Genomic DNA, 18,349 nt, shown 5'->3' with positions numbered 1-18,349 from the left:
ATTTAACTGAAAATAATTATATATTAAAGCTTGATAAAATGTTTATTTATTTATTACTAAGCTAGAGTGAGACTCATTCCCAATTACATAATAAATAATTAAGATTACTAAAAGGTTCCTTTCAAAGAAAAGATCACTAAAAGGTTACTTTTTCATACTATACAAGTAAAATGTTTTTTTTGCAACCTCTAGTCCTAAAAAATCTCATTATGTAAAATCAAGGTGGAGAAAAATTTCAACTAAAAGAAAAATTAAAATTGAGGAATAAATTTTAGTTTTGAATGTTGGCAGTAGAATCTTTTGATCGTTCCATGATTAGATTAGATTAGATTTTCTTTAAATAGTACGATACAATATTACTAATAATACAAATAAAAAATTTATACTAATATTCTAAGTGAAGGAAAAGGACCGACCACGATCCAATCGATGCATTTCCTTTTAATTTCATTTTCTTTTGGAACACACTATACTATATACACATAAGTACAGTCAAATTAATACAATACACCAATTAAATGTGTGAGCGCATAACAGAACAGACCAACTCACACTTAAGCAGAGACACCCAATCACGGACCAGAGAATTAATATATCCACATCATCCTAAGGAGAATGATATACACGCTCCAATTATAGCCATGCTGTGGGCCCTTTCCTGTATTTTCCTTCTTATAAAAAATGCGCTGAAACGTCATTCCTCATCAGATGCCAACACTTTTCTTCACCACACGCAAAAATGCGCGTGGTCCTATCATTCACCTCTTATGACAATAATCGTTAAACTTCCTGGTTAATTCAACACGGAGAATCTATCCCCTGCCTTTGTTTCTACTCTATATTTCTACCACCTCATGGTCATAGGACTCCAATTTTGACGTGTCGTATTTTCATTCGATAATTCTTACCGTGAATACATAGTCGGTGTTAAGTATAAAAAAATCCTCCATTTTGGGGTTTTTTGAGGTTCTCTCTTCGCATCATCTCCTCGTTCTTGCAATAAATGAGTGTTTCAGAGACTGTGCTTTTAGAGGGAGAAAGTGACGTTTTGGAGAGAGATAGATAGATAGATAGAATTCCAAGTCTCAGCTTGCCAGATTTTTCGGAGGGGAACAGATATTTCTGCTGTACACAAGGGGTGATTCTAGAGAGAGACTCAGCGACTCAAAGAATGGAAGATATAGAAGAAGAAGAAAACGGAGGAGAAGAAGAGGTGCTGGGTTCGACTTTGACGATGGAGAAAGTGGCGGCAGCGAAGCAGTTCATAGAGAATCACTATAGAGCTCAGATGAAGAATATTCAAGAGAGAAAAGAGAGGTACCTCTCTGTTTGCAATTCATTGATTAAAATTCAGTTACGCTTCATTTTGTTTTAGTGATACGTTTGGCTGCTGTGAGAGACAGAATTGCGAATTTGTGAATGTTACATTGTGCATTATTTGGGGAAACTAAGGGTGATTTCTATAATGTCTACTCAGGAGCCCTGGACAAGTGTTTGGCTTAGTTGATTGAGTGATTTGTTTTTTCGTTGCTACGAAATTTAATGTTAGATTTGTAGGATCATAATAGTGAAATATGCAGTAGGTTTTATTAAGTGGTCTGTGCTTGATGATTAATTTGTATATGGCTTAGTTTTAATTTGTTTCAGTGTATCAATTTTCTTTGTCTGTTAGCTGGTAAAAGGTGCAGCTGAAATAAAGGAATTATGAGCTTGGAACACAGAAAAAGATGTTTTTACTATTTTCATGTAATTTATGGAGAGTTAAACGTATTAGATCAAGGTAACTTGTGGAATAGTTCCCAACTTCCCTTGGCTATCAAATTTGGAGTTCGACAAATTTCATATTGTTCAACTCATGGCTCATCATTTCTTAGTCAATGTTATTTGCTAATCATGATTAAGGCTCAGTTAAGCTTAGCTGAGGGCACTTGCAGTTGCTGCATTAGCTTTTTTTTTTTTTTTTTTTAACTTTGCATTTCTTTTATAAGAAGAATATTCAAGAAGATCAATTAGAGAGATGATCGATATTTTTTTCAACTTTGATATCTCTAGGTCGTTGAGCTTTTGCTTAAATGTTCTTTTTAGATATCTACACAGGATATTCAACAGGGTTGTTTCACTCTCATATCGAGGTGGTTACTGAAAGCACATGTCATCAACATTAATTATTAGATCCGGTCCTCACAACTGCATTTGAACTTTCCTCAAGGAGATATCCATTCCCAACTTTTGGTACAAGGAACTTAAAGTAAACTAGAGCTTGAATATCAGAAAGTTTCACAGAGAAGACCCAAGTTGGATAATTTATTGGGAATTAGAAAATTATAAGATTTGGACTACAAGCTTTCATCTTAGTTTGAATCATGCTTTCTTGTGATGCATGCAATGTAATAATTGCTCTCGGTATGGACCTATATGGATGGGTTAAACAGAAAGCAATTCTGCAATTTATTGTGTAGAGTTATGTTAGGATCATATTTGATAAACATGGGGATTTTGTAATAACTCAAACATTTCCAGTGTACAGAATTCCCAAGTGCAAGAATGGATTTGGCTGGATATAACTGAACTTTTAGAGCTTAAAGAGGCATGTCCACTGAAACTTAATATCGTTGAGCCTTGAATTGTTGGTTTTTGAAGATGCATGTTGTTTTGAAGATTTAGATATTACGTTTATGTTAACATGCTTGATTTAAAGATGCAATTTTTGACTCTTACTTCCATGATTGGATTCCACTGCAGACGATGGGTGTTAGAAAGGAAGCTAGCTTCTTCTGACGTGCCTAAGGAGGAGCAGATTAATCTGATTAAAGACTTAGAAAGAAAAGAGACAGAATTTATGCGACTCAAAAGGCATAAGATATGTGTTGATGATTTTGAGCTTTTAACCATCATTGGTAGAGGAGCCTTTGGTGAGGTTAGGGGTGCACTTGATACATGTGATTTAATTCCACTTCCTTATGTTGAATTGCTCTTTTTCTATTTATCTACTTTTCACTTCCTCCCCTATTATGTATCACATATTGGCAGTTTGGAATTTATTTATTTCTGATATTTTTCTGATGGTAGGTTCGCTTGTGCCGGGAGAAGAAATCTGGCAATATTTATGCTATGAAAAAATTAAAGAAATCTGAAATGCTAATCAGAGGACAGGTAATAGGAGAAAGATCACCTTTACTGTATTGTTTTTAATCCCAACTCCCCTACTAATAGGCTTTCCTGTTTCTTCATCAACTGTTACCAATTGTTTTAGCCCCATCATGTATGATTGTCACATTCCTATTATATGAAAGGAATTTCCACACTATCTCCACCACCATGTTCCTTCCGTCAAATAAATTGACAGTTTGAAGGAGCTCTGGCTCAGTGGTAGTTGCACACCTTTGTCTGGTAGTTTGTAACATTGTCGTGTATTGCATTTCCAGTTTCTTGAACATATGGAAAGCTTCAAAATGTTAACTTCCTTCTATCTATGTTTATGTCGGATACAATTTATTGATATATTATGTCTGAACTCTGAACATTACTACTATGAAATTTTGCCATGATCTTGCTGTTAGCTTACATGACTATTACTTGTTACTTAATGAATTGTATTTTGTACTTGCTGGACTTTTGTCTGCAATTACTGATCTTTTAGGTCTTTGTTTGGAATAGAAGCAGATTACAGTTTTTTTTGTTTGCTTATTTCATACTAGTATACCATGAAAATGGTATGGTGAGCAGTTTCTTGCTGTTTTTATCTTAGCATTTTGAAGTACATCATGCATTTGGAATGATTGTATTGCCTTTGATTGTTGAGGATGTGCACTCTTTCTTCTACTGCATTCCGTGAAATCATACTATTCTGCCTTTTTATAGTTTGTATAGCTTTTCATGGCGCTTCTTTCTCATTCTGGAAAATTGCATCTCTGTTCTACAGGTAGAACATGTTAGAGCTGAAAGGAACTTACTTGCAGAAGTTGGGAGCCACTGCATTGTCAAACTTTATTACTCATTTCAAGATGCAGAGTATTTGTATCTTATTATGGAATATCTGCCAGGTGGTGACATGATGACTTTGCTAATGAGGGAGGACACCTTAACTGAAAATGTGGCTAGGTTTTATATTGCTCAGAGTGTTCTTGCAATTGAGTCAATTCACAAACATAATTACATTCACAGGTCGAAATCTTCTTCTGTAAATATGCATCATTGTGCCTTAAAATTAGATTTATTTTGGTGATTTATTTGAATTTTCTTTTGGATATGTATACTTTCTAATTCTTTTTCATTTATTTTCTTCCAGAGATATAAAGCCTGACAACCTTCTTCTTGATAAGAATGGTCATATGAAGCTATCTGATTTCGGGCTTTGTAAGCCTCTTGATTGTACAGCTTTATCTGTGATTCATGAAAATAAAACAATTGATGATGAAAATATGACTGAACCAATGGATATCGATGGGTGTATCCCTGATGCGGACAAGAAGAGTAATTGGAAAAGCCCTCATGAACAGCTTCAGCACTGGCAAATGAACAGGAGGAAGTTGGTGAGGGACATATTTCTGTAGATTTGTTGTTTTATAGAAGTTTTTTTGAAATACTGTTTTATAGAAGTTAATTAGATAATAAGCAAAAAAATGGAAATGACAAAATACTTAACTGAGATTATAAGTCGTGGATTTTCTTTTGAAAATCCAGCCATTACATTTGTTAAGCAGTATTTGTAGCTAAAAAACAAATTCCATATTGTTAGCCCTACCTGCTTTTTAACTTCAAATCTACATATTTTATTTTCCTTTGGTCTTTTAATTGTTTGTGGTTTGATGTCAAACTTAAACAAAATTATAGTTATTTTGAACCTTCAATTAGAACTGAAAATGCACTTTTTCTATTTATAGGCTTCTTTTGTTCTTCATCCATATTATACAAGGTATATTAGTTTTGAATTGTGGCCAAGTGAAATCATTATGATTCCGCTTGTTGTGCACTCTATTAAGTGCAATTTTGTGATAATAGTCTAGAATCAGTTCCTCCTTGGTGTTTAATGGTTTTGGTTTTGGTTTTAGATTGAGCTTGGCACCATGATAAGTTAGAGGCTAGAAGGTGGACATATTTGTAATACATTTGTCTATAGCTTGGCTATTACTATTGTATATGATCTGTATCGAACCTTAATTACTGAGTTGTTATGGCATCTTTTGGGACTGCAATGGCTAAAATAGTAATATCTTTGTGTGAAAGGCATTCTCAACAGTGGGAACACCAGATTACATTGCTCCTGAAGTATTACTGAAGAAAGGATATGGCATGGAGTGTGACTGGTTAGTTTTGATTTATTTATTAGAACTCCCTTATTGTTGAGATTCCTAATATTTTATGGTTTTTAGGTTTAGTATTTTTGTTTCTTTCTCATAGTGATTGCAGTCTTTTTTATGCAAGTCTTGTTATACTATATATCCCTTTCATTCTAGTAAATGATGATCTTAAACTACTTTGCAGTCTTCTTTTTTCTTGCATATGCTTCTTCATTGTTTGTTATTCTTTTTACTGGTATCTGAATAGTAATTAGCTTTTTATTTATTTGAACTCCACTCAGGTGGTCACTTGGAGCTATAATGTATGAAATGCTAGTTGGATACCCTCCTTTTTACTCGGATGACCCCATAACCACATGCAGAAAGGTTACAAACTATCTCCTTTTGTTTACTATCTTTTCTCAGCTTCAGTTGATCTTCAGCATTTTTTGTGCTTTTCATTAATATCAAGCTTTTTCATATTCTTCAAAATTGAGATTACCATTTTTATTTTGAGCAAGTTCTTATCTTCTCTACCAGGGATAGCTTGTCAGTGAATTACACAGTATTAGGCTAGACAGGTTGTTGCTCGCTTTTCATCCGATCATTTGTTATCTAGCATTTTGTGGAGAACCTGTATGATATCTCCATTCCATTACAAGTAGTTTTCTCTTAATGTTATGTTATAGATCATTACTTTGCTCTATCTCATTTGGTCTAGTTTTAGTCTATAAGTATTTTAGCAACTATAATTATCTTAATATGAAATGAGTTATTCACTGTTTTTACTGACATTCTGGTCATTAATTTCTTTCAGATTGTTCATTGGAGAAATCACATTAAATTCCCAGAAGATGCTAGATTATCAGCTGAGGCAAAGGATCTCATTTGTAGATTACTATGTGATGTTGATCATAGGCTGGGTACTGGAGGGGCACACCAAGTTAAAGTAAGAAAAATTTATTACAATGTGTTTGTTTTGCCTCAGTCATTCTCTTCTATGTAGAAAATAAATTTCTTCCGTATCAGGTTCATCCTTGGTTCAGGGACATTGCGTGGGATAAACTCTATGAAATGGAGGCAGCATTTAAACCAGAAGTCAACGGGGAGCTAGACACTCGGAACTTTATGAAATTTGATGAAGTATCATACCTTTTCTCAAAATTTCTTCTATTGTTCTGTTACTATTAGAGTGCCAATGTGTTGCCATGTCTTCTGATTTGGACTGATAATTTGGGAAGTATTTAGACAGTCTTCTACTGAGTCATTTTCATAGAATGCCCTTTTTCCCCCTAAAGGAATGATCAATATGATGCTGAATTTGTAAAAGTTTACACTTTATTTTACAATGTCTTGCAACAGCAAGCAGTGATGCTCAAAACTGTTGCATGAATGCACATTTCTGTCAACTCAATTAAACAATTATATGACTAAAAATAGAAATTTCAAGTTTGGATATTGTTTTCATACAAAATTTTGGTATTATGTAATATTTTGGTCTGATCATAAATCGCATTGTAATTAGAATTACTGAGGGTCTTGTGTCATGTGTTATTTCTGACAGGTGGCATCTGAGTGACTATGTTTGAGAAAATTCAACTACATTTTTCCTTATAGTGTAGAGTAACGGAAGTGCAATGGAAAATTCAGATTCTTATTGCATTACAACCTTTGAACCTTACATAATGTGTCATTTATGACAGGTGAATGTTAGTGTTTTGATCTTTGAAAAAGCAATGAACCTTTTGCCTAACAACAGAATGCATGTGAAATTCAAATATTTAGTGTCTTCTAAATGCTTTCTTAAAACTGTAAAATAAATATTATCTAGGCTATGATTAGAGAACATCTATGTTGCTGCAACCATGTTTGGCTTTCTTCTGTTGCTTCACCGCATGTGATGTCTTTTTCCTTTCATCTTAAGGTTTTGTTGATTATGGAACCTTCTTAAACTTCTCTATATTTAAGAGTTACTATTCTCGGTTTCCTATCAGTTGGATCCTCCAGCAACAGGAAGAAGTAGCTCAGGACATTCAAGGAAGGTATGCAATATTTTGAGTATAAACTATAATGTACAAAATTGAAACCAGCAGTAATTGCTACTTATCATTTATTCATTTCATTTATGTACTTTATGGCAAGTTTATGCATTAGAAAGGTAGGTACTAGTATACTTTTGAACTTAAAGATAGATACTTAATTTCAGATTATCAGTTTAATACTTTATTAATCAGCAAGTTATATTTTATGGTAAAACAGTGCAAGTATCTAGATGTTGGACGTTTGTGTGTTTAATGCGAAGTTGCTAAACAGAACACAAAGTAAAAAAGAAAAAGAGTGCATTACAAAAGGGGAGTTATACGCCATTAGCCATTTGATTTGGGAATTTTTGTTTCCAGAGTAACTCCAAAAGTGCAGTTGATTAAACTTCAACCACCCAGCTTTAATCAAGTGTTGTATCTTCTTTCCTGTGTCTATCCTGATGGTGGTACAACAGGGGTATACTTTCTCATATATATAAGTGTTGTGAATTTGAGAATGTTCCCTTTCTGTGCAGATGCTGTTAACACCTAAAGATTTAAGTTTCGTTGGCTATACATACAAGAACTTTGATGCAGTTAAAGGAATGCAATCATTTGGTATGTAAATTATTGTCTGAGAAGTTGGATGTTGTCAAAAATTTATTTTTATTGGTTGAACTGTGTATTATTTCATTGATTGGCATCTTTATTTTGATAGGAAAGTATGATAGAGGAAATAAGGGGTAGGTTGGGAAAATTAGGGAATTTGGTGGCTTAGCTGGAGTTTGTTAGGTGTTTTAGAGAGAGGAAGAGCTGTTGATTATATATATATATATATATATATCATAGTTGTAAAATCGATATTCGACAAGTGAATCGAAATTCTCATTTTGTGCATTGTGACTCATGAATCGAATCGAACCGTAGGATTCGGTTCAAATTCATAATATTATAAAAAATAAAATAGTTATCATGTTGAATTCAAAATATTATCAAATATTAGTCTAGAAATGCAATGTTAATGTCAAAAAAGAAATTATATCAACCAAGTACTTAAAATTCAAATCTAATCCAGATACAATCCTAACAAAACTAATTCACAAATTGGACTCTGTTTAATAACTTAGTGGAGATGGAGAGTTTGAGTTTGTGACACTGTTTTTGCCTTGTCGTGAACTTGATAATGATGGAATGGAACTAGTTATGAAGATCCGGCTAGAAATAGAGCTGAATCGAATGAAATCGAATCGTTTGATTCAAATCGTGAATCGTAAGATTCTGTTATTAGATTATTTTCCCTATAGATTCGGCTCGAAATAGAGCTGAATCGAATCGAATAGTAAGGTTCTAATAACAGTGATATAAATATATGGGGTTTAGCTGGTAAGGGTGGGCAATTAGTTTTTGGTCTAGGCTCGAACCCTGGAAGGGGGCATCTCCCTGTCAGAGCAGAACAGTCTCTTTCGTTCATCTTTATCTTCTTCTTCATTTGACAGTTTGTGTTGCTTTCTTCTGTTGTTTCCAATTCTTGATATAATGTCTGGTAGTTGATCAATAAAAGTGTTATGGTCCCGAGTTAATGATCTAGTTATGGGTCTAGAACCAGATAACTCTACCTTCTTCTTCTTAGGTTTTCTGCCTTTAGAACCTATGATTCTAAATATTGAGGATCAATTAAAGAGAGAACCTCAGATCTCTGAATTTTACTTGATGAAATGGAACTTAGGTATTCTCCCTTTGTTCCTCTGCATTTAATTCAAACAAAACACACGTAACTGCTTGTTCACAGTTATTACAAGGAAACTGCTTGTTTACAGTTATTAAAAAGAAACTGCCTGCAACTTAAATAAAGACACAAATAACTGAAAATTAATTAACAAACTTCTTCTTTCTGCCATGTGAGAACCGTTTATCAACTTGCAAAGGTTTGGGTTGCTTTGGATCCATAACATCACTCTCCTCCTCGAAAACGAGCTTGTCCTCAAGCGAGAAGTTAGGGAATTGTTGAGTCATGTGAACAACATCCTCCCAAGAAGCATCCGCTGGAGATAAACCCTCCCAATGCACCAAAACCTGATCAATGCCATGTAACACTCGCCTATCAAGAATTGCCTGAGGAGCTGGCCGAAGTTCACCATTAGTGAGATGGGGAAGGACTGGATTAGTGGCAGCAGCAAGGTCCCCATGAAACTTTTTTAGTGATGAGACATGGAAGACGGGATGAATGCGGGAACTGGAAGGTAACTCTAATTTGTAAGCAACAGAACCCACCTTACTCACAATTTGAATGGGCCATAAAATTTGGGAGCCAATTTCTTGTTGGAGCGAGACCGAAGTGACAGTTGACGGTAAGGCTGTAATTTGAGAAGTACCATGTCATCCACTTGAAATTGCACATCCCGATGAGAGGCATCAAAAGAGGCTTTCATTCGTTGTTGTGCTGCAAGTAATCTATCCCTCAAGTCAGTCAAAATTGCATCTCGATCCTTAAGGGCAAAATCAATAGATTCCAATCTGGATGAATGTGGACAGTAAGACAAAAGCCGAGGAGGTGTCCTTCCGTAAACCACTTCAAAAGGGGTGGCTTTGAGACTGGTATGAAAACTGGTGTTGTAACAATATTCTGCCCAAGAAAGCCAAGCAAGCCATTTATTGGGGCGATCACTAGTGAAGCACCGGAGATACATTTCGATTGTGCGATTGACTACCTCGGTTTGGTCATCACTTTGTGGATGATAGGCGGAACTAAAGCATAGTTTCACTCCCTGTAAGCGGAACAATTCAGTCCAAAACGCACTGGTGAAAACGACATCCCTGTCGGAGATGATAGACTCTGGTAACCCATGAAGCTTAAAAACTGTATCAAAGAACAACTTAGCCACTAAAGAAGCAGTATAGGGATGTGCAAGAGGTATGAAATGAGCATATTTTGACAATCGGTCAACCACCACGAAGATAATCGATTTCCCATGAGAGGCAGGAAGTCCCTCAATGAAATCCATAGAAATATCAGCCCAAATCTGCTGAGGAATATTAAGGGGCTGTAGAACGCCACCCGGATGAAGATTCTCGGTCTTGTGACGTTGACAAATATTACAAGAACGAACAAATTCTTTTACCTGAGACTTCATTCCCTTCCAATAGAAATCTGCTGTAATTCGCTTTAATGTTTTCTGATATCCTTCATGTGCTTGATTATGCAGAGCTGAGACAATGTCAACAACAAGGGAAGAATCAGATGGAACATAAAGCCTCTTGTGAAAATATATTAAGCCATCGTGGATAGACCAAGGATCAGCCAATTCCATAGCACGAATCCGAGTAAGCAATTGCTGATAAGTTGGAGATGAATTTGCAAGGGACTGAACATCTTCAAAAAGAGAGATATTAGGATTAGAGATGGCTGCAAGTTGCCCCGAATCCTCTGTTTGCCGAGATAAAGCATCAGCCACTATATTCTCCCTCCCAGCTCTATATTCGACCACAAAATCAAAGCCCAACAGTTTACTTAGCCAATGCTGCTGAGGCGAAGTGTGTACCCGCTGATCAAGAAAATATTTGAGACTATAATGATCTGTCCGAACTACAAAGGAGCGCCCCCATAAGTAAGGCCGCCAATGAGTAATTGCCTTAGCTAACCCAATTAATTCCTTCTCATAAGCCAGAAGTTTGCGATGATGAGTAGCAAACATACGGCTGTAAAAAGTGATTGGTCGATTATTCTGCTGCAATACAGCCCCAATTCCACTACTGGAGGCGTCACACTCCACAATGAAAGGTAAAGTAAAATCTGGCAAAGACAGCACAGGAGTAGAAGACACTGCTAGTTTGAGTGCTTGGAATGCTAGAGATGCTTCTTCAGTCCAAATGCAAGCATTTTTGCGAAGAAGAGAAGTCAAAGGGGCTGCTATTGCTCCATAATTTTGCACAAATTTTCGATAATAGCCTGTCATGCCCAAAAAACCCCTCAAAGCCTTAACTGAACCCGGTTGTGGCCAATTCAGTATTGCTGCAATTTTCGCTGGGTCTGCCGAAACCCCTGCAGTAGAAATCACGTGCCCCAAATAACTGACTTCTTGACGACCAAAAGAGCATTTGGACTGTTTGAGGAACAATTGATGTTGTTGAAGCAGTGAAAAAACCAATTTCAGATGCTGGACATGCTCCACCCAAGTTGTGCTATAAATCAGTATGTCATCAAAGAAAACCAGAATGAATTTGCGGAGGTAGGGCTGAAACACATCATTCATTAGAGCTTGGAAGGTGGACGGGGCGTTAGTAAGCCCGAACGGCATCACCAAGAACTCAAAGTGACCATGGTGTGTCCGGAAAGCCGTTTTAGGAACTGAGTGTGGCTCCATTCGAACCTGCCAATACCCGGAGCGCAAGTCCAATTTAGAGAAATACTGTGCTCCATGAAGTTCATCCAATAATTCGTCAATAACCGGAATTGGGAATTTATCCTTAACAGTCTTAGCATTCAAAGTCCGGTAATCAACACAAAATCGCCAAGAGTGATCAGCCTTCTTTACTAACAGTACAGGAGAGGAAAATGGAGAATGACTTGGCTGAATGATGCCTTTTTCCAACATCTCCTTACACCGCCTCTCAATCTCATCCTTCTGCATATGCGGATAACGGTAAGGGCGAACCACTACTGGATCAGTTCCGTGTTGGAGGATAATGCGATGATCATGGTTCCGCCGAGGAGGCAGCATTGCTGGCTCTTGAAAGATAACCGAAAATTGCCTTAATAGGGCTAGGAGATCGTTTTCACGATCTTGAGAAGAAGGAGAAGTAATTAGAGTTAAATTTGGAGTTGGACTCTTTATTTCTCCCTTAAATTCAATCTGCTGGCCCCACTTTTCAAATCTCATTGATAAGGAAGTAAAATCCCACATAATGGGACCTAGTGTTTGAAGCCAATTAATTCCCAATACTGCTCCAATTCCTCCCAAGGGAAGCAAATAAAAATCTACAGAAAATATATATTCAGCGATAATTAAGGGAATTGAAATGCAAAAACCTGTACTTCGTATCCGCTCTCCATTAGCCACTGTAATAACAATATTTTTCTTCCAATTTAGAGGCTTCAAACCTAAAGAATCTGCCAGCGTTACATCCAAAAAATTATGAGTGCTGCCGGAATCGATTAAAATCAGGAGAGGGTGATTGCTCAAAGAACCCTTAACCTGCATTGTTTGATAGGCATGGTTTCCAGTAATGGCGTGGATGGAAACCTTAGGTTCTTCAATCGGTTGTACCCCTTCTATTTCTTTCCCTTCAGATTCGGATTCCTCTAATCCTTCAATCCAAAATAATTTCTTACATCGGTGTCCCTGTGAGAATCGTTCATCACAATTAAAGCACAAATTCTTGGCCCTCCTTTCTTCCATTTCTGCCTTGGATAATGGGGTTCCTGTTTCACTGGAACTGAATCAGGCTGATGTTGGGAAGAAAAAATTGGTTTTTGTTGCCAATACTTTCTCCGCTCATACAACCTGGCGTAATTCATCGCTGCAGTAAGAGTGGTAGGTTCATGCAATTCGACTTCGACTGTTATATATTCTTGCAACCCACTAATAAAAATCTGAATTTCCTGTGTAGGAGACAAACTCGTGGTTCGCGCCGATAACTGTTCAAACTTGCGCTGATAAGCCTCCACAGAACTAGTCTGACGCAATTTCGACAATTCCCCCAAATTGTTGCCATGAGATATGGGACCAAAACGAAGATGACAGAGGTTTTTGAATTCATCCCACTGCAAAATTGGTTTGTCCCTGTCCAATTTCAGGAACCAAAATTGGGCGTCTCCATCCAAATGTGCAGCCACCGTTCCGATCCTCTCCTCTTCCGGAATGTTTTGGTGGCGAAAATAGTAATCGCAGCGACTCAACCAAGGAAGTGGGTCACCGCTGCCATCGAACTTAGGGAATTCGATTTTGGGTTTGCGCGAAGTTCCTGTACTTCTATTCTGATCACGATCTCTGTGACCTCTGTTAGCACTGGTCTCTTCATTGTAGCCTCCCTCGGAGCGAGCTGAAGCTGAAGCGACCTCGTTTGCCAAGTCGTTTAATCTAGCCTCCTGTCGTGCCTGATTTGCCTCTTGTCTCGCTTGATCTTCCTGATATCGTGCCATGAAGGCTTCGAATTGTTGCTGTAATCCCCTTATGTCGCCCATAACTCCTGTCTCTGATACCAAGTTGTTATGGTCCCGAGTTAATGATCTAGTTATGGGTCTAGAACCAGATAACTCTACCTTCTTCTTCTTAGGTTTTCTGCCTTTAGAACCTATGATTCTAAATATTGAGGATCAATTAAAGAGAGAACCTCAGATCTCTGAATTTTACTTGATGAAATGGAACTTAGGTATTCTCCCTTTGTTCCTCTGCATTTAATTCAAACAAAACACACGTAACTGCTTGTTCACAGTTATTACAAGGAAACTGCTTGTTTACAGTTATTAAAAAGAAACTGCCTGCAACTTAAATAAAGACACAAATAACTGAAAATTAATTAACAAACTTCTTCTTTCTGCCATGTGAGAACCGTTTATAAACTTGCAAAGGTTTGGGTTGCTTTGGATCCATAACAAAAAGTTCAATTCCTCTTTCTGTGTGTTTGGTTGAGTTGTTCTCTATCATCGGTCCAACCTGCCAGATGCCAAAAACTATATGAGGCACGGAGACTCGTTTTCAAGCTAGATATGGAACTACAAAATACAAATTGATGGCTTGGATATCAGTGTGCAGGAGTTGAAATAACAGAGTTGCTACAACTGCGCAATCTGAATAGAAATCTCAGGAGGAGTTTAGAAGGGTGGTGTTGGGTTGGATTGAATGTCAGGAGAAACAAAAGGCTGGTATTGAGTCGTATCACATGTCAGGAGAAACAACTGATGTTGAGGATAAATCAGCTTCTCAAAACAGGACCGTGGGCAATGGGAAGCAACAGGAAGGCGTATATGTGAGGGGGACAACATCATAGGGAAAATAAGTCCTTCCAGAAAGCAGACTCATGGAGTTGAAACGCTTTTGATCTAGTCTCATGGAGGAGCCTTAAATAGCAGTCAAGAAGGTAGAACTGCCTACTACCAATGAGACAGATCCGAGAGGTTGGCTAACTAGAGTTCAAACCTGTTTTCACCCATGCCAAACACCCATTTATTTTAGACTCTCATTCACACAAATTTTATGGAGGGGCCAGAAATTCATTGGTTCACTATTTTATTGAAGGTCTATACACATCTAACTTGGCACAGTTTAAGGAGGAGCTTGTGGAAAGATTTAGTGGCTTGGCGATGCAGAATCCTTGGGAAGAACTTGCTGCTTTGAAGCAACAGGAATCTGTTTGCAAGTATATTGAGGAGTTTGAGCTTCTAGCATCATTAGTACCCTTCCATTCCAAACCCCAATATGTAGGGTGTTTGTGAAGGACTAGGAATCAAATTGAGTGTGGGTGAGGATTTACAATCCAGAGATGATGCCTTTGGCCAGAAATGTGGAGTTGGCTTTACAGCAGAGAGGAGGTTTCTAGACTTTGCACAATCAGGGATGTTAGACTAGGGGCTGTCGACCACGGGTTATGGGCTTTTCGCATATACTGACATGGACCACAATACCCGTGGATTTGATCAATGCATGCCCTTGTTGCTGATGTAGTATTCCTCGGCCCCTATTTTTGGTGCCCAGAAACATGGGAGCATCAAAAGTAGAATATCCACCATCCTAATTGAGGGGGTTGAGGCTATGAAGGATGGAACAGAAATTGGGGGAGATGACAAATGTTCAAGTTGAGGATGAAGTTTTCTATCAACAATCAATTCCTCGCCTAAAGTCTTGAGGACAAGACTATTTTTATGGGGTTGGTAGTGATAGGGAATATGGGTAGGTAAGGAAATTAGGGGGCACATGGTTTTTCCTTAGATGGAGTTTGTCAGGCACTGGGGAGAGAGGGACCAGATTTGTTGGTTATATATATGTGAGGTTTAACTGGTGGACGGAAGCTTTTGGGCTATTAGTTTCTGGTCTTAGCTTGAAGCTTGGGAAGGAGTCTGTCCTCTGGGAGCAAAAAACTTTTTTCTATTCATCTTTATCTTCTTGTCTATTTGCTGGTTTCTTTTTCTTTCTTCTTATACTCTTCTTGTTTTCCGTCCGTGATCATAGTAGTCTGGAAGTTCCTCAATCAAAATTCTATGGTCGAGCAGTTCTCTATCAATTTGTTTCTACTTCTACAGTATTGTGGATTGGAAAATCTTTTTCTTCATATTCATAGGAGTGAAGATTTTACTAACATATGGGCGACCACTCCCATCTGGCTAGGCTGATAGAAATCATGATACTCGTGTGACATGTTAGTCAAATATAATTTCGCAAGTTTCATATACATGACTAGAATTCATCATAAGAATTGGAAAGTTGTGAAATATGTTGATGTTGTGGATGAGGCAAGAATTACCCGTTTGAAAAGAAAATAGGTTAGAGTAGTACCACACTTGCCATGGGTGAGGGTGGACTGGCAGTTGGAAAGAGGCTCTTGGTCCAGTGGATCAAACAGCTTAAAATCCTAGTTCTTTGCCATTAAATTCATGTTGATATGTGGATATTCTAGGGCATAAACTCATCTGAAACTACGAAAAACTCTGATGTGAATCAGTTCAGCAAACTTTTCAGGTATAATAACCTACTTTTAGTTTTATAGGTTTCTATTGAAAAACTGCATGATATTTAAACTTCCTTAAAGAGTATGATAAAAAAACACAGTGCAAGGATTAGAAACTTGGGGGATGAAAATCTAGATTAAGCCAGACACTTGAAATGAAATGATAAAGGGATAATCATGCTGATCCGTAGAATTATGAAATAAATCAATGAAATGTTCAGCAAACAGAAGTAAATTTTGGTGTCAGCATTAACAATTTTAACATATAAGTATACAAAATAAATGAAATAAAGTGAAAACCGGTGGTATGTCTTCTTTTTCCTAGTATCCAACTTTCATATTTTGCATTTCTGGCTTCTGCTTTTACTAGTGAAATAAATTTTGATAAACAACTTTGTTGTTTGCAGATCCCAAACGAAGTATGTCACCAAAACGGCCATCCATTGATTCTATATTCAGTATTAGATCTTCACTTTTTTCCAGTTTTCAATTGATCGTTTGTTGTCGTTATGATGTTTTGCATGTACAAATGAAAATTGAACTTGATAATGTGTAGGTGGTTCTGGGGCAGAATATACTACCAAACAGGAAACAGAAGTTCAAATGCTTGCATCATCAGGCGATCCAATGGTACCGTAATATAAAAAAAGTGACGATCCTGTGATCCTCATAACTTGGAGTTGGGTGTTTCTCCAACATATTCCATATAGCATATGGGTGTAGCTGCCATACAACTTGCAGAACCACTGTTCAAGTGTACAGCAGTCAATGGATTTAACTGGTAGGACAACAGAGGTATACAGCTGAAAGGCGATCTGTATTAGGTTTAGAACAGAGCTATAAAACTTATGCCCTGGCTGCCCAGGTTGGCTGTGGTAAAAACATGCCTTCTCTTGCGGCAGTTTCTGGTCAAATTCTACTGCTAAGAAAACTTAATAGCTGTTTTAATTAATTATTCCTCAATTAGTGCTTGTGTGTATGTTTAATGGACAGACCAAATACTAGAGGCTGAAAGAAAAATATCTGAAGTAACAAACTGAGTATTTGCCACAGATCTGTTAAATAAATTATGACAAACTTTTTTTTATTTTTTCCAGTTAATTTGTGGAATGAGAACAAAGCTAGCTTTTTCTTTAATCGCTTATTTTCGACTTGCAAAGAGACCATACATTCCCAAATTCTTTCCCGGCCATGAAAAACACGTATCGGGAAGTTACTGTACAAGCAATCCATTTTCTAGGTACTTTTCTTTTAGGTTAAATAATTCATTAGTCTTTAATGGTTGTATATAAGCTAAATAATTTTTTTTTTTTGGAGGAAGGTAAATAAATTATTTAGTTATCATATTTTCAATAATTTATTATATTTAATCGTTTAATCTATTCATTCATTTAAATTATTAATTTGTCTTTTACTTATTAGGCGTAAATTGTATTAATCTTTAATAAATTTTAGGGATAAAGATAAAATTTAGTCCTAACGTTTCAAGGGAAGTGTAAATTTAACCTTAACGTATAATGTTTTCAAACAAAATCAATTTTAGCCATACGTTATTGAAAATTAGAAAAATTGACTTGACTGGTATTTAATTGTCACTTCAGACTTTCTAAATATCAATCATATCTAAAATATTCAGTGTATTACTAACAAAATTATAAAAATTGAGTTAAAATGCTAAAAACTAAATTTGCTACATATAAATTAATCATAATTTTTTTTTTGTCAAATTGTCTAAAATATTTACTGTGTTATTAATATAGTTACAAAAAACCAACTAAAAATATACGAAATTGTTTCAATTTATCGACAAACTTGTTTGGAAGATCCAATGTGACAATTAACTAACAGTCAAACCAGTCATTTCAAATTTTCAGTAGCGGAAAGCTAAAATTGATCTTGCTTGGAAATGTTAGAGTTAAATTTACACAATTTCATATGTTAGGCTAAATCTGCACTTCGCTTGAAACATTAGACTTAAATTCGTCCTTATCCCTAAATTTTTATGGATGGAATGAATAAAAAAAAATTCGATCTTTGAGAATATTGTCAAGATTTGTAGTAGCCAAACAATTCAAGAGAATAAATAATAGAAAGTTTTTTTCTTTTTTTTTTTTTTTTTTTTTAATAAAAATGCCATATCTCATTTCATTGATATAAAAGATACAACATACAGCACGAAAATAAACCCATACAGGCTATAGCCAGTATAAGCTCCACAAAGGGAAGAAAAATGACTACAAAGAGCAATATAAGACTACAAAGAGCAATAATAACCATAAAAGGTAAAAATACAACAAACATAGAAATCATATTCTTCTCGTAAGTCAAGTCCCGTTGAAAAACCTCTGTAATCCATGCTTCATCATTTAGGCTCCTCCGGATGTTCGG

At 36.4% G+C, this 18,349-nt stretch overlaps 1 protein-coding gene across 3 annotated transcripts; it reads left to right on the top strand.

Moving 5' to 3' along the window:
* Window positions 1-926: 926 nt before the first annotated feature.
* On the top strand, window positions 927-17,048 carry LOC136203518 (uncharacterized). Of its 3 annotated transcripts, none has more exons than XM_065994687.1 (13): window positions 927-1,317; window positions 2,743-2,917; window positions 3,070-3,153; window positions 3,923-4,164; window positions 4,289-4,532; window positions 5,227-5,306; window positions 5,582-5,666; window positions 6,097-6,228; window positions 6,309-6,422; window positions 7,274-7,321; window positions 7,837-7,918; window positions 16,369-16,380; window positions 16,518-17,048. In XM_065994687.1, the coding sequence occupies exons 1-13, from the start codon at window positions 1,172-1,174 to the stop codon at window positions 16,598-16,600; spliced, it is 1,527 nt and encodes a 508-aa protein (XP_065850759.1). In that variant the 5' UTR covers window positions 927-1,171; the 3' UTR covers window positions 16,601-17,048. The 3 variants fall into 3 exon arrangements, with proteins under 3 accessions (XP_065850759.1, XP_065850758.1, XP_065850760.1); XM_065994686.1 differs by having other exon boundaries at window positions 933-1,317; window positions 16,369-16,419; XM_065994688.1 differs by lacking the exon at window positions 927-1,317 and adding an exon at window positions 2,563-2,587 and having other exon boundaries at window positions 16,369-16,419.
* The last annotated feature ends 1,301 nt before the right edge of the window (window positions 17,049-18,349 follow it).

Source organism: Euphorbia lathyris, chromosome 8 (assembly GCF_963576675.1).
Source record: "Euphorbia lathyris chromosome 8, ddEupLath1.1, whole genome shotgun sequence".
In the NCBI taxonomy this organism is placed as follows: Eukaryota; Viridiplantae; Streptophyta; class Magnoliopsida; order Malpighiales; family Euphorbiaceae; genus Euphorbia; species Euphorbia lathyris.
This window is presented reverse-complemented; position numbering and strand designations above follow the sequence as displayed.

Bases quoted from the DNA above. Each gene is read 5' to 3' on its own strand.
- LOC136203518 (XM_065994686.1), top strand. From the start codon at position 1,172: ATGGAAGATATAGAAGAAGAAGAAAACGGAGGAGAAGAAGAGGTGCTG. The intron at 5,307-5,581 runs GTTAGTTTTGAT...AACTCCACTCAG, and splicing joins TATGGCATGGAGTGTGACTG to GTGGTCACTTGGAGCTATAA. The intron at 6,423-7,273 runs GTATCATACCTT...GTTTCCTATCAG, and splicing joins ACTTTATGAAATTTGATGAA to TTGGATCCTCCAGCAACAGG.